The 16,501-nt window shown below is 54.5% G+C and overlaps 1 protein-coding gene across 1 annotated transcript in view; it reads right to left on the bottom strand.

Moving 5' to 3' along the window:
• Positions 1 to 16,501, bottom strand: part of SLC6A17 (solute carrier family 6 member 17) — a 50,400-nt gene that overhangs the window by 22,852 nt on the left and 11,047 nt on the right. The window contains exons 2-6 of the mRNA XM_077765602.1: positions 9,853 to 10,228; positions 5,051 to 5,208; positions 3,240 to 3,366; positions 2,311 to 2,492; positions 513 to 623 (exon numbers count right to left, since the gene is read on the bottom strand). Coding sequence (XP_077621728.1) covers positions 513 to 623; positions 2,311 to 2,492; positions 3,240 to 3,366; positions 5,051 to 5,208; positions 9,853 to 10,141 — 867 coding nt within the window. The 5' untranslated portion in view covers positions 10,142 to 10,228. The remainder of the gene's footprint in view (positions 1 to 512; positions 624 to 2,310; positions 2,493 to 3,239; positions 3,367 to 5,050; positions 5,209 to 9,852; positions 10,229 to 16,501) is intronic.

Raw genomic sequence — 16,501 nt, 5'->3', positions numbered from 1 at the left:
CTCACTGGGCTACTGTGGGGATTAAATGAGAGAAGATGTGGATGGATTTGCTAAGGGCAGAATCGCTGCCCACGTGGCCTAGTACCTTGAATAAAATAGAAACACCGTTCCCCTGATTTGGGAAAGCTGTGATTCCCGGAGGGGAGATGTCTTTTCTTAGGCGTCTTCTTGGCTCCTGCTGTCACAGCTGCACTGATGGAGCCCGCCACTGCTCCCTGCCCATGCTTGGTGCTTTTCCGCACTTGCTCATGCGGTTACTTTGACTGCAATGTCCTACATTGATATCGGATCTGCTCCCAGGACATCTCCTCCCTGAAGCTTCTCCTGATTGATGTGATGTCCCTGTGATGTCCCACTCACTGGGACCTTGAGGGCAGGGCCCATGCCCCCTGCCCCAGGGCCCGCCCCCGGGACCTGTGACTATGCCTGACACATAACAGGTCTCAGTGAGCACTAAACTGCATAAAGCTGGCAGGGCTCAGTGGAGGGGTCAGTGTCCTCCAGACCCTTACCTTGGGGGTGAACATGTGTAGGATGCCATCGACGGCCCCTCGCAGCAGCAGCCCCCGGACCAGGAAGCAGGCCAGCACCACATAGGGGAAGAGGGAGCTGAAATACATCACCTGCAGAGAAGACAGGGACCCGCTGTGGGGCAGAATGCCTCCTGCAGCCGGCACCCCCTCCCTGCTCGCAGCGGAGGCACATGAGCCTCCTTGATGGCAGAAGAAAGTAAATCCCTGGGACCCCTGGGCACAGGGCCAACCCATCCCCCCCACATCTGGCCTTGAGCCAAGGCAGGAGCACAGACAAGCTGGAGTCTGTGTGGCTGTGCCTGGGGCCAGTTTCTTCCTTTCAAGAGCCGCAGGGCTGGGTCTGCAGCCTCCCCACCCCCAAGGGCTGCCTCAGGGGAAAGGAACCCTCTTCTCTCCCCTCTTCATGTTTTCATGTCTCATGCCTGCTTTACTATCCTTGACTGCAGGGGACTCCCTAAGGATCTCCCCTGTCCTTGGAACTTGACACATGCCATCCAGGAGGTTACGGACCCAGCTCCAGAGTGAAAACATCAGCAAAGGTCCTGCCTCTTGTGATCAAACATTGTGTGCTGTTTTCTAGCGTGTGCATTTTTTGCACACCTCTAGCTGTGCCTGGCAGAGAGCCTCACACAAAGGAGATGCTCACAGAATGTTTGCGGCACTGAAACAAATCAAGAGGGCTGTTTGGGCAAGACAGTGTTGAAGGCAGGAGAGTGTGTGTGTCTGGAGCCAGACCACCTGAGTTCTGATTCTGGCCCTACCTTTACCAACCACGTGACCTTGAGCTATTCACCTAACCTCTGTGTGCCTCCATTTTCTCATCTATAAAATGGGTATAATGCTTCCTAACTCACAAGGTTGTTGTGGACCAGAAGCATCCAGACATGTGGCAGTGCCTGATAAGTGCCACGAAGTATCAGCTACTATTTGTGGCCTTTGGTGGTAGCTGAGAACACTCTACCTTTCCAAGGCTTGGCTTCCTTACTCATGAAGTCTGTTATAAAAGCTGGAGCCTTGGACAGATGGCCAAGGCTCTAGTTCCAGCTCTGGGACACACTGGCTGCGTGGTCTGAGGTGAGGTGCTTTCCCTGTTCTGGGCCTCAGTTTACTCATCTATAGAATGAGTGGATTAGGCCACGGGGTCCCTAATGTCCTTTGCAGCCCGACTGTCTGTGAATACCGTACATGCCAAAGAAGAAAGGGCCCTTGCTTGAAAGGGGGCTGAGCTCCTGGGAGAAGGTGTGTGGCGCTGGCTGGACTGCGCCCTGGAGGAGGTAGAGAAGGAGAGCAGTGGAGAGCTGCTGCCGAGGCCCCAAGGTGCCTGCACCCACAGCACCCACCTGCTCAAAGAGCCCTTTCATTTACACAGGGCCAGCTGCTGAGTCTTACCAAAAATTGCTCAGAGGCAGAATCTTCTAGGGCTTTTGCTTGGGAACCTAAAGGGCTAGGATGTAGACGAATGTCCCTGGGTCAGCTCTCCCAGCTTTCCTTCCTGTTAAAGTCTGCAGAGCAGGCCTGAGTTATCTGAGCAGAGGTGGCTGGGGTTCAAAGCAACGATTTTCCAGAAGCCCACTCCTACCCCCTCCTGGTGGGCAATAATGCACCAGGGTTACCCCGTCACCTCCACCGGGGGTGGGGGGAGGGCTGGGCCATCATCCTGAGCCACTCAGAGGCCAAGCCCACCCAACAGACCCTGCGTAACCCAGAATCCTCAGCCCCCTGCCTTCCACGCTCTTCGACCACCCCCTGTGTGGGTCTGAGTCCCTTCCTGACTCACCTTCCCAGAGGACTGGATGCCCTTGACGACGGCCATGCCCACGATGCTCCAGGCCACCAGGAGGCACAAGGTCATCTTCCAGTTGAGGCCGCCGCTCTCCGAGATGGAGTTGGAGATGTCCAAGGCCTCTCGGTACCAGAAGTAGGTGGTGGCTGAGCTCTTTTCACACTCTGCCTCTACCACTGGAACAGCAGCAGAGGCCACAGTACCTCAGCTGGAGCTCTGGGAACCCTCCCCTGCCTGACCCCCACCCAGGGCAGCAGTGGGCAAGGGGCCGGCTGAGTGTGGGTAGCAGGGAGGGGCTGTGCTTCTTCTGGGCTAGCCAGGATCTGGCAGACCCTGAGGACTCCAGATGGGGTCCCCGGGAGCTGCGGGGCCCACTGATCCGGCTGTATTCTCACACACGTCACCCTCTGCCTGCCTCCGTTGGCGGAGGGCAGCAAGGGTGAGGCAGAACTGGCCTCCAGGGAAGGTCCTGAGCTAGGAGCCAGACATCTGGATTCTCAGCCAGGATCCTTGGTTAAATCAGTAGTGCAACCACAGGAAAGTTGCTTCTGGACCTCAGTTTACCCCTCTGCGAGATGGGTTACATCATCTAGACTTTTACAGGACTGGCATGCAAATGAAGGCGGTTTCCAGATAGGATGGTGTTAGAGTTACACAGGATGGTAACAACTAAACACAAGTCACAACTTGCAGAGTTTTCCCTACACTCATTTCATTCGATCCCCGTGAGAACTCTATGGGTCAGGCTGGCAAGGACCATCAGAACAGGAAATGCGGATCAGGTAGGTGTCTTATTCAAGGTGACACAGCAAGTCAACGAAATCCCAAATTTGTGCCTAAGCCTCTTCGGCTCCTTGGACCCCTTCCTGGGACAGGCTGGCCGGGGAACCCAGGTGGTTGTACTCAGGGGGTCCCATACTTGCCTGCCACAGTCCCATTCCTGGTGACAGGACATTCACTCCAGGGCAGTGGGTACTGGAAGGACTTGAAGAAGTAGAAAATGCTCCAGCCGATGATCACATTATAATACAGCCCAACAAAGAGGCAGACCTGGGGACAATGGTCCATGGTGGGGGGAGGGGTCATGAAGGCAACTCCACCCCACCCCCATTCCCCATCCGAGGCCCAGGCTCTGGCTGAGTGCACACAACACTGTTCACAGTCCTGCAGGAAGAGGAGGAGGAGGAGGGGAAGGGGGAGGAGGGACGGGGCACTGAGGGCCTCCTCCTAATCCTCCCTTCATCTGGTATTCAGGGAATCCACAGAGGAATGTTTCAGATATTAAAGATCTCTCCTTTAAGCAATGCACTCTTAAAATGTTAATCCTTTCCAGTTTGAAATTCTTCTAAAATGCTTGAAGCACTTCGCCATCATTTCCTGATGACTCAGGATTACAATTCCAGAGCCGCCCCTCCAGGATGTTGAGGCCCCCATGCCTTTGGCCTCTATAGACAATGGCCCCAGACTGCAGTGTTCCTTGAGGTTTCGCGGATGCTTCCTCTTGGCTTCCTACGTCCTCCCTCCTCTCAGGACCCCACTCTTTGGTACTGTCAGCAGCCTGCCTCCGGAAAGATGTCACTTTTCATGTCTTGGAAACACGATCGCCACCCTTGGTAGAATTGCATTTGAAACAGGAGTGCGTGGATTCCGACCGAGGTACTGGAGGTTTCTCAGAAAGCAGTGCTCTTACACACGGGGATTTGCTGATTCCACTCTGGATGCTGAGAGGCCCCTTCCCCTTGGGGCGCTGCTCTGTAATGCTGACCAGCGTGGGTGCCCAGGGCCCTTTGCTGCAGCAATTTCACCGTTTGCTGGTGTGCAGGAGCAGACACTCCTAGGCACACCTTAACAGCAACACAGAGGGAGAGAGACCCCCACTGCTTTTACCTGGGTGCTTTCAGACCAAGGGGAAAGCCCTTATGCTCACGTGCATGCACATGGCCAGCCCCAGCAGAGTATGCTGTATTTGGCCCCCGTCACCCTGGGCAGAGGTGATACTTGCCATGACTTGTGGGAGCCACACAAACCGTCTCCCAGTCTCTGCCTAAGACAGTTTGGGCTGGCCATGCTGCCAGGCCCAACAGAATCCTCAGTCCCTTCCAGAGGCAGGCGTGAACATGGGCACCTGTGGGCTTTGCCCGTAAGGAAAGCTCAATTTCCTCACCTGGAGGGCTAAGCAGAGCCTCACGGAGTTCCCCATCTGGGCCCATGGGATCTCCGCAGCTCCCGCTGCTCCAAAGCCTCCTGGGTCGGCCACAGGCTCTTGTCTGAGACCTTCTCCAGCTCTGCTCACGTGCACACCAAAGTGGCAAGGAGCCCCCGTGCCTCAGGACTACTCTTCCCGTGCCATGCACTCGCCTGGCTAAAATACTCCTCAGGCAAGGAAAGAGGAAGGGCCTCCCGCATGGGAGCTGATGGGCTGGTAAGCACGGGTATCAGATTGGTCCCCGTGTCCATGGAGAACTTTGGCTAAGATGTCCCAGGCACCCCCTTGTGACTAGGTCCCAGCCTTTCCTCCTTGGGAACAATTCCTAATATCATATCCTGCTTCAGGCAGTGGAGCTAACTTTCGATTTAGGAAATATGTGGCCCCAAGACACCAGCTGGTGGCAATCCTCATGTCGAGGGTCTCTCTTCCTGCCCTCAACCCGGCCCCAGACTCTGCTCTAGAAACCCATACCCCAAAGTGGCCCCTCTGCCCGCTGGGTAGTGCCCGGGGTCTGCCTCCACTCACTATGCAGCTGGAGAAGCCGATGCCTCCCAGGCGGGGGCACACATAGTGCCACACACCAATGCTGCCGCGGCGGATCCTCTGGCCCACAGCCAGCTCCAAGAAGAAGAGCGGGATCCCGATGATGACAAGCAGCACGAGGTAGGGGACCAGGTAGGCACCTGGGGAGGGGAGAGGAATGTCATACGGTGTTCAGAGCACAGCACCAGGGTAAGGGGGACAGCCACGTCCTACAGACTTGCCCACACCTCCGATTCCCCCCGCCCCAAAGTGCCAGCAGTCCTGTGCTCCTCCAGAAATGGTCTGCCTCCTACATGTGACCCGCCACACACTGGCGCCCCAGGCCCTCCTTTTTCCCAGTGACTGCTCTGCCCTGAAATGCTAAGGGAGGATCGAAACACATGTCCGTGCCTCTCGCTCACAAGATTAGATTCAGAGATGGACAGACGGATAGGCGGATGCTATACTCTCAGGAATCCACATGTCAAATTACAAATAGACATGTTCTCACGTCCTGACGTACTCTGTGGACACTTGTTTACACTCCCTTCCACCCACAGAGAAGTGGACCCTGCNGCCCCGGCACTGCCCTCCTTGCATCTGAAACAGATGCTGACACAGCAGACCGGGCAGCTTCAGGGAGAGAGGGTCCAACCAACATCACCATTAATCTACAGCTAATTGGGAGGAACGAGAGAGAAGTTAGCAGTTCAGAAGAGCATAGCCGAGAGGATCATAATGGGTAGACAGAATAGATCTTGACAAAGATTCCGGATGATAAATTAAACTCACTGTCCCTGGCCTCACTGCAGACACGATCTCAATTCCAAGTGACAGGGCATTTAGCAGGAGAATTAAACTCGTGTCTGGACACAGCCGAGTGATCTCTGCTGAGAGATGTGCCAGCAGCCTAGTCCTATTAGCGATGCAGTCAGATAGCCCCAGTCACCAGTGCCGTGATAGACACCCCGCATCCCCAGACCAAGCCCTGCCAGCTGGGAGCCTCCAGAAGACCCCCAGCCACACTGCTGTGGGCCCATAACATGACAACCCACACGTGTCCGAGCCGCCAACGAGCCTGAGGGATCGGGCATTTCCCAGGCACAGTATCCGGCATTGGCAATGGTCAGCTGGGGACTGCAGGCCTGCCCTGTGCTAGGCACAGGCGGTGGGGGGACAGTTGAGTGAAAGAAGGCACAGATGCTATCCCAGGAGAGCTCACAATCTGGACGGCAAGACCCTCAGGTTCACACGAGCAATGTCAGCCAAAATGTACACACACACACACACACACACACACACACACGGACCAGTCACACAGAGCCAGCTGAGCACACGCATGCTGAGGGATGGGTCAGGGTCCCACACAACTCATCAGGCAAGTCCCCCAGGGGAGGTAACCCACCAAACCTTACAGGTCGGCATCTAATTCATTAAACACACACATGCACATAGTCACACATACACATAAATTCTGCGCATCGCTAACCGGCGGCCCCCGACCCTGGTGCTGAAAGAAGGGTGGGCTCGAAGGACTCCCGGTTCTGTCTCCTGGTCTGGTGTTCCGGGAAATGAAAGAAGAGAGAAGTGACATGCAGAAAAGCAAAGGGACACAGCCTCACTAGTTTTGTATTTCACCTACATATCCTTGGGCGGTGGAAGCTGTGCAGAAAAATGGGTTTTGGGGTTCAGAAGAGTAGGCTGGCATTTTCTGTGAATGTTTCTCTCCTCTCCCTGAAAGAACCAGGGACGGCCCGTGCTGTCCAAAGAGCAGCTCTCCAGCAAAGAGCGGTCATCAGCAACCCACCACCTGCCACTCAGGCTGGTCACCTGCGTCAGGCCCAGGGCGCTGACTTGGCTGAAATTCTCCTCACAGTGCCACAGCCTAGCCACGCACAGTGCTCAGGGGCTGGGGGCTGGGCGAGAATTACTGGTAAGGCAGGGGTACTTTTTCTTATCAGCCTTTGCTGAGATCATTTGGAAACGCAGTCTTGACCACCTGGAGACACAACTGGATTGATCTCCTTTGATGCTGCAGTGACTTTCGGGAACTTCAGGTCATCAGTCTGAAGAGCCAGAAGCACTGTTCAGGGTGTTAGGAAGTTTCACAGAACGTGGCCCTAGGAAGGTGGATTGTGGGATCTCTGAGGCCTCCTGGATCTCCAGATCTTGGCCTTGGTCTATACTCTAGGTCTTGCTTCTGGCAAACCCTGAGGTTATTTCTGGGATTTGAAAGACCACCTTGGACTCAGCCTGTTGCGACGCATGCTAAATAGGGCTGAGATCGGCACACTAGGGCCAGTCCCCCTGGGCTTGAATCCTGGCTGCCACTTACTATCTGTGTGACTCTGGACTAATTGCTTGATCTCTCTACGCCACTGTTTTGTCATCTGTGTAAAAGAGGATAATAACATTAGGTAGAACCACATGAAACTGCTGATCTCTGACCATGTCTGATTTATAAAAATGGCCATTTCACATGCTTCAACTCTATCCCTGTGGCACAGGGCTGTTGCAAGAATTAAGTGACTTACTCACCCCTAGTAAGCGCTTGATGAACATTTGCCTCTTTTTCATAAAGACAAACAGGAGAGAAAAAAAAAAAGCAAACTAAGGGGACACAGAGCATAGAAACAGCATCTAGCAGAGCTAAGCAGAGGTCCAGAGCTCCCACCCAGATTCAAGCAAAGACTTAACATAAAACCCATAGAATATTGGAGAGTTAAAGGGACTCTAGGAATCAGAGAGGATGGAAGAATGAGGGCAGGAACAAGCCATGGGGAGCTCAAAATCCAGAGAGTTAATAACGCTTTTCTTCCATGGGTTGACTGAGGTGTCTGGCACCGTGGCGATTGGCTGGCGGCACCAGGAACTGGCCAGCTTCGGCAAGCCCATTGCCCTGGGGCTGCGTGTGGCGGGGAGAGGGACTCTTATTCGGCTCCAAGTCCCCAGGCAGGGCTGATCATCTAAGCCACAAAGGAGGAGGTCAGAGGCTCCCAGCTGGCGTCCCCGGATGCAATGTGTCCTCTGAGGTCCCTGTGGATGCCTCTCCCCACATCTCTCAGCACATAAGTATACCACACACTTATATTTGTATCTCTCCTTTGGGCTGGTCTTATATCAGCTCAGTGACCTGAGTCTGGCCATGCCATGTAGACAAAAAGCTCTAATCAGCAGCTATTTATTGATATATTGGAGGTGGGGGGAGGGAGACCTTTCAAAGCCTGGAGAGCATTTGGTGAAGAGTGATGCTATAGTGGGAAGATAAAAGCCTCTGGCCTCAGGTACACTGGCTCAAGTGGGCATTCTCACCTCCCACTCTTCAACAGAAATTGGAACGGAGGGGAAGTCTCCAGCCAGACTTGGCCTCTGGATGAGAGAGTGTTCTGGAGAGGAGGGAGTGTCCCTGAATGGGGCTGCATCTCTGGGAGAGACTACGTGGCCAGAGTCCCAGGGAGCAGAGAGAAAGGGAGTCAGGTTAGGATGCCTGCAAAGCTGTGGCCCCCCCATCAGGCTGGAGTGTGGCAGTCCCAGGCCACGGGGACTAAGAGGCACAAACACTCTCTGCTGGCTCAAGTCGCTTTCCCAGGACCAGATGTCTAAGCTTGTAAATGTCCTTGTTTTCAGCCTGCTAGGTTTTTCTGTGTTTATTTTCTGTTAGTTTCCCCCTGGTTTCAAAACAAATCACCTTTGAAACATTCCAGCCTGCCTCAGAGGGGCCGGAGGATAAAGCCCCGGGGGTTGCTACCCACCCGGGTGGCTAGAAGGGGTTCGATTCCAGGGGCAAGATCCTCTAGGCGGATTAAAACTCAGGGGCAGGGGGAGGGGAGTGGGAGGCCCCCTCCTACCTTGGAGGTGACAGGTATGCTTAGACTCTGGGGACCAAGCTATCCTGGTTAGAATCCTTACCTTATCGCTAGCTGTGTGGCCTTGATCAAGGTACCTAACCTCTCTGTGCCTCAGTTTTGCAGTCTCTACCACGAGGATAATAACTCCTTCCTCACCCCCAGGGTGTAGAGGGGTTCGATGGCTGAACTGTATGAAATTGGTGCTTTGGCTGTTCCAAGACAAATGTCAGCAGTTTCATGCATTTCAGCCTATATCCAGTTAAGCAGCGCTCGGCACCTGCGAAGCCCTCATTCTCATGGCCGGCAGCTGCTCCTTACTATGCGTCAGATAACGGTGTTACACGTTCTACACGTAAAGCTCGTTTAATCCTCCCAACTCTGCTGTAAGGCAGGATCTACTATTATTCCCATTCTATAGCTGAAAAACAGAGAGGCACAAAGAGCTCAAGCAACTTGCACAGGGCTGCAATGCCAACCGGCTACACTGGGGCTTGTGCCCAGGCAGTCCCGGGCCAGAGCCCACGTTCTTATTATCATCACGCCTGACAGCCTCTGGTAGCTATTACCCATTAGCTATTTTTTTTTTAAATGTTTTTTTATTTATTTCTAGGAGAGAGAGAGAGAGACAGCATGAGCAGGGGAGGGTCAGAGAGAGAGGGAGTGACAGACTCTGAAACAGGCTCCAGGCTCTGAGCTGGCAGTCAGCACAGAGCCCGACGTGGGGCTCGAACCCACGAACCGCGAGATCATGACCTAAGCGAAAGTTGGACGCTTAACCGACTAAGCCACCCAGACACCCCTATTACCCATTAGCTATTTCCGGGGAGCCTTCCTCTGGACTCCCGAGCTCCACCCTAGAAAAGCTCCAATTCGGCATCAGCAAAGGGGTGTTCCTTTTCACATTGCAGCCCAGCCCATCTGCAAGGCCCCCCTGGGGCGGGCAGGGCTGCCTCTTACCGCCTCCGTTTTTCTGGCACAGGTAGGGGAACCTCCAGATGTTGCCCAGGCCCACGGAGAACCCAATCTGGGCCAGGATGTACTGCAGCTTGCTGTTCCAGGCCGGCCGATCCTCTGTGTCCAGCTCCTCCTCCGCCGCCGCCTTCTGTTTGCCACCTGCCTCACCTGCCACGTTCAGGACGCTCTGCTTGTAGTCCACCGGCTCCTCGAGGGCCAGCAGGTCGGCCACCGACTCCGTGACATGCTCATTGCTGTGCTCGCGCTGGGTCACCTTGCTGTTCTTCGGCATTGGTGCCACCTGGGCCGCGCAGCCCCGCTCCCCAGCACTCAGAGAAGGTGGGACTCGGCTGTCGTCAGCTCCTCCTCATCCAGGGACCTGGGAGACCGGGTGAGCAGGAGAGGATCAGCGGACCGCACCAGAGAGGTGGGGAGCCCAAGCGGACATAGATCGGCCATCACGCTGGGGCACACACTTGGAGGCAGGGCAGTGAGTGGCCTGGAGTGTGGGGCTTGCCTTCCTCCCCATCAGAGGGAACCCACCGAGGTGCTCAAAGTCTGCAGACTCAGTTTCCCCACAGGCCCTGTCCGAGCATCACCGAAAGGTAAACTTAGTGGCGTAGAAGAGGCCAAACCAGACACCAAACCCAAATAAAGGGCCTCCCGTGATGACACTGCCCCTCTCATAACTGCGTATCCTGAAGTGTTCAAGACCCTTCAGGCCCCCATGGCCCTCACCCCCCAGGCGGTGCAGATCTGTGGCCAACTCCCAGCCCTCCTGAGCTCTATGCAGCCAACCTATCTGGTGGGATCCGGGGAAATCGGAGTCTGCCTTCTCTGGGGTCTTTCTATTCAAAATACAGTTCAAGGGCCAGCAGCATCATGGGGAGTTTGTTAGGAATGCAGAGGGCGGGGCACCTGGGTGGCTCAGTCGGTTAAGATCTCACGTTTCATGGGTTCGAGCCCCACGTCAGGCTCTGTGCTGACAGCCAGCTCAGAGCCTGGAGCCTGCTTCAGATTCTGCATCTCCCTCTCTCTCTGTCTGACCCTCCCCTGCTCACGCTGTCTCTCTCTCTCAGAAATAAATTTTTTAAAAACATTAAAAGAAAAGAAAAGAAAAGAAAAGAAATGCAGAGGGCACCGGGGTGGCTCAGTTGGTTAAGCGTTGGACTCTTGGTTTAAGCCCAGGTTGTGATGTCACGGTTCGTGGGTTCCAGCCCCATGTTGGACTCTGTGCTGACAGTGTGGAGCCTCCTTGGGATTCTCTCTCTCTTCCTCTCTCTCTCTCTCTCCCTCTTTCTCTGCCTCTCCCCTGCTCTCTCTCTCTCTCTCAAAAGTAAATAAATTAAAATTAAAAAAAAAAGAAAAATGCAGAATGCCAGGCCCACCCCCAGACCTACCGAACCATTCTCTGTATTTTACAGAACGCTTAAGTGATTTAAAGAGACTTTTAAAGCTTGCAAAACAAACCAAAAGAAAAGAAAAAACAAACAAAACAAAACCAACCAACCAAACCAAAACAAAGTAAAACAATAAAACATAAAGAAAACAAAAAACCCAAAAACGTTAGAGCTCTCAGCACGGAGACCCTGATCACCAGCCCCTCGTCCAAGCCCTTCATTCCCCAGGCAGGAGCGCTGAATGGGTTCTGCTAAGGATTTGGGCACCACAGCCCTAGAGGTATTTGCTTAGTGCCAACAAATGCTGGGTCATCGCTCAGCACTGACATTATCTGAGGGCCACTGCAGCCAAGAGCCAGTCCTCCATCCTCTGATGACAGTTTTACAGCAGATAATGTCTGCTCGATGCGGGCGGGGGAGGCAAATCCCTCCCCTGCTCCTGCCATCCCTCATCCGTCTTTCCTGCTTTCGCTTAAAGAAATAAAGCAGCAAGGAAATAAGCCCTTTGAAGGATATCAACACGCTGCTGTGTTTCAAAGCACCTCCTCGTTAAGGGGAGGTTGGAGGATTTAAAATTAAACACATGCACAGCCCAGCCTGCAGTTGCCCTGCATCTTTCTAGGGATGTAAATTACCCAGCTGGGTAATCACTTTACTAAGGGAAGGAGCCTCTGGAAGTCTGTTCGCCTCATATGTGCCATCGGAACAGCAACTGGCAATGGCACTGTGCAGCAGAAGCTTGACCCGGACCCCCTGGCTGCCTCCAGGAACGACCCAAACGTCAAGGAGACCTGGTCAGCTGGATCCCATCACACGTGTAGTGAAGCCAGGACACCCGGCAGATGGGGACTGTCCACGCCAGTCTGTGCAGTTAGCCAGCCCTCCCTGGGCCAGGCCTGGGCCCACAGCAGCAGGTGACACCTCTCTGCTTTCCTCTTGCAAGGGAAACCGTGAGTCTGTAGTGACTACCCCTTCCACCCCAGGAACGGTCAAGGTCTTGGGCTTTGGAGTAACTGAGACAGAACCCGCCTGCCAAAAAGAGATCAGAATTCCCTATAAGAAACTCAGCTCTCTGTTGGGACTCCACTTCACACTGGGTCAGCCAAACATTCCACTGTGTCCCGGAGGGAATGTGTGTCTGGGGACCTTTCAGCCCTGCGCCTCCTGCCCACACCACATAAGGGAACGGTGCCCCTAGCAGTTATGTAGTGGGGAGGCTGTTCTTGCCTGGGCTGCGGGGATGAGCCCTTTCCCTGTCCCCGGTGAGCAGATCCCGGTGCCCAGGGCACTCAAGTGGAGAAAGCCTAGGGCACACGCGATGGCTGTTTGTCTGGCTACCCCATCTCCCATAAAGCTTGAACAAGAGTTTCTTTTTTTAAGTTTACTTATTTACTTTGAGAGAGAAAGAGAGAGAGAGAGAGCACACTGGAGAGGGCCAGAGAGAGGAAGAATCCCAAGCAGCCCCCGCACTGCCAGCATGGAGCCCTATGTGGGGCTTAAACTCACAAACCTTGAGATCATGACTGAGCTGAAATCCAGAATTGGACACTTAACACAATCAGCTACTCTGGTGCCCCTGAAACAAGAGTTTTTATTAAAAACTAGAACTGGAGGCCAGCACTGGGGGCGGGAGGCATCTGAGTGGCTCAGTGGGTTAAGCATCCAACTCTGGATTTCGGCTCAGGCCATGATCTCACGGTGTATAAGTCTGAGCCCCACATCGGGCTTTCTGCTGTCAGCACAGAGCCTGCTTCAGACCCTCTGTCCTTCTCTCTCTCCCTCTCTCTCTCTCTCAAAAATAAATAAGCATTAAAAACAAAAGTCTCGAGCTGGGGAGAAGGGTTGGGGTCCGTCTGGAGGCTGCGGGTCCCAGGGTGCCAGCTCAGAGCCTGTCTCCAGGGACTCCACCTGCGGTGGGATTCAATGAAAACAGCCTGCAGTGCATTAAGTATGATTTACTGCTCGTCATCCCGCCGCTGGAGAAAACCAAAGGGGATTCCCGCAAGTCTGCAGAATTTATCCTGATGCTGACCAACTGGGGACGTGCTTTCCCATAAATAGCCCGGAGAGTGGCAGCTCTCGTCACCAACAGGATAAAGGGCTGTGGGAGGGAAGAGCGTCACTTAGACTAGAAGGACTCAAGGACAAAACCAGCACATTCTGGTAAAGCCGCAGCAGCGTCCCAGAGACCACAGGCACATTGGTAGCGTCTTCCTTCTTCACAAGATGCGTGCGAGCGCCCTGCATCACGGGGTGGGTGTCCGGGGCCTCCTGTGCCGTCAGGTTTGCGGGACGAAAAGTGCAAATTTCCAAGCGGAGGCACAGAGATGAGCTGCAATCATGACTGGAACCCTCTGTGTCCGCGAACACGCTCAGGTGACAAGAGTGACACTTAGAATATTAAAGCTCGAGGGGCCCTAGCAATATTCTCACTTTATGTGTGAGGAGACTGAGGCCTAGAGAGGAAGCTGATTGCCTAAAGCCACTGGGTCAGACTCAGCAGAGAAGTGGGAAACGGGACGAAGACAGCGGTGGTGAGGGCAGGGGCTCTGCAATCAGAGGGACCTGGGTTCTAGATCTCCCACTTCTTTCATTCAGTCGTTCATTCCCTCACTCACTCGACATCCATTTGCCGAGTCCCCTCTCTGTACCAGGCTCTGTTCTAGCTTTTTCAGGGAGGGAGCAGCAAACAAAATAAGCAAAGTGTTTCCCCTCGTGGGGTTTATGTTTCCTGGGGAAGGGCCAGATACTAAGGAAAGAAACAAACACACAATGGTCAGTGGTGATACAAGATATAAAGAGAAGTAACATGGCGTTGGGGTAGAGGGCCGTGTTGCTAACTGAAGGGCTGCTATTTTATGGTCCAGGAAGGCGTCCCTGAGGAGGGGACATGTGAGCAGAGGCACTCAGGAAATGCATGTCGAGCAAATGAGTGAATGAATAAATGGGAATGCTCAGCCCCTGGCCTGTCTTCAAAGCCCCTGCCCTCCACCCCTGCAACTGGCCATAAGGGCTCTGGCTGGTGCTCTGAGAGAGGTGGGTGGCCGCTTCGCCTGGTGTCAGGCCTCTCAGGGGTAAAGAGGGTCTCATAGTGACAGCTGCCTCCTCCAAGGGAGGGCTGCCCTGGGGACTCAGTGAGCAGGCACATTCGACGTGCCCAGCACAGGGCCTGGCCCCAGGAAGGACCTTGCTCCTGGGAAGCCTTGCATTGTTTGCTGGTTTTTTTTTTTTTTCTCGTTTAAAAATATGTAAGCCCCCCTATTTATATTTGGTCACATAAATGCCAAAAGCCAAAGTGAGTTTGTGGCAGAAGTGGGGTGGGGGTGGAGAGAAGCGTTTTCTAACAAAACCACCTCAGAAATGTCCCTTTTTGTTAGCCAGGGCTGGCACTACCCTGAGGCTGGGGGAGCAGCACCCCACAAGGCCCAGCCCCCCACCTCACCCTGCGCCAAAGGGAAGCAGGTAAAAGCCAAGTCTTGGGTCTAAAGATTAGCAACATTATTATTAATAAAAAACATGGCCTCAGAGTAAAGTCTAGCAATATTATTAGTCACACTGTAGGTCATATGTGGAATAGTTTGAAATCACTTGCAAGCATGTTTTACTCAGTATCCTCGCACGGGATGGGGTGGCCACACTGCTCAGAAGCCAGAGTGCGCGGGTTCGAATCCCAGCTCCATGCTCGCCCACTGCCTGGCCTCGAAGCTTTCTCAAGGCCACCGAGCTCCGCTTCCGCGGCTGTCAGAGGAGGACAGCAGTGCCCACCTCACAACATTGTGGAGACAGCAGGTCGCACGGGTCTCAGAAGCTGCGCAGGAGCCCAGCAAGTGCACACAAACATCGCCTCTCCTTGTCATCTCACTGGATTCACAGCCAGCCCGGGAAGCGAGCGAGGCAGCTGCGCCCCAGGGCAGGACGGCACCTGGCTCGTATCACGGGGCTGTCAGCTCCCAAGTCTCCACGTGCCTCTGCTGCCTCCATGCTTTAAAGAGGACGTGGCACAAGTGGCTTGAAACAACCCTCCCTTCCCGCAACCCCTAGTTTCCTAGGAGCCCCTGGGCTGGTGAAAGGTCAGCTTGCAGACCAGGGCACGGGAACCCAATGTGTACGCAGCCAACAACCCCACTGCATTGCCTGGGATGAACATCAGAATCAGAGAAGGACCTCGGGGGGTGAGGGGGCGGATTCCTCTGAACCCCTGACTTTACAGGCCTCAAAGCCAGCCGTGATCCAGGCATCAGGAGGCCAGCTAGGTGCTGGTCCCCACAGATCACCAACCAACTGTGCAAGCTGGCACCACTGCCCTGACCGATCTAGGCCTCGGTTTCCCAGGGTGTAAAATGGGTTGGTCTTCACCATCTCCGAGGCCCATCTCAGCTCTGTATATATCCAGGGGCAGTCCTCTTGCCCATGGGTGTGAGCAAGGTGTGACCTGCCCCGGGCACTTGACCCTGCAGGGTCTTGGGCCTGTGCTCGAAGGGGGGTGGTGGGGGCGCTGGAATTTTGCCCCGGAGCTGGGGTAAAGCTGTAAAGCTGTAAAGCTGCTTGTGGGAGCAGCCGCATCTGATGGTGGAGTGCTGAGGTGCTGAGAGGGCTGCCTCAGTTACTCAAAGCACAACGCTTATGGGGTGGGGGGCTTGAGAGTCGAGAAAGCCCTTGGGGCCAGACCTGTCACTTAGCAACAGATACAGCCTACAGCTCAGAAGCACGCATGAGAAAAAGCAGCACTGAGGGAGTGAACTGTGAATCTCCCTAAAAAGAAAAAAAAAATTGTGCGACCAGGAGGCAGACAGGTAAAAATATCCCCCGCCACCCGAGGGCTGACGGTTCCACAACAGCTTTTGAAGCCTGGCACTGGGCCATCGCCTCAGGCATGAGGGGAGGCCGCTCACCCTGTGACTGGGGCCGGGCCCAGCCCTTCCGCCCTTCTGCTCTGAGCACCCGGAGGTGGGGCCTTCTGGAACACTGCATCCTGCCAGCCCCCTGAGCACCGCTTCTTGGGGTCCTCGTCGCTCTTGTTCGGGAGCGTATACGAGGTAAGTCCAGGGATGAACTCCAGGGAATCACTTCTTTTCCAAGCCAGACTCCCACGGGGGGCCTGTGTGGGAGGCCACCATCTTCGGGAAAGCAGGCGGCAGAGGTGACAGACCCCTCCCCCCAGGTCCCTGCTTCCCTGAGCCCCAACGAGGAGCACCATTGTTTGCCTCCATTGGGTCTCAAGGCTCTGGGCACAGTCCTGCAAATTCCAAAAT

This window comes from Crocuta crocuta, unplaced genomic scaffold, assembly GCF_008692635.1.
Source record: "Crocuta crocuta isolate KB4526 unplaced genomic scaffold, BGI_CrCroc_1.0 scaffold274, whole genome shotgun sequence".
In the NCBI taxonomy this organism is placed as follows: Eukaryota; Metazoa; Chordata; class Mammalia; order Carnivora; family Hyaenidae; genus Crocuta; species Crocuta crocuta.
Note: the sequence above shows the minus strand (reverse complement) of the source record. Positions and strands in the feature narration are given on the sequence as shown.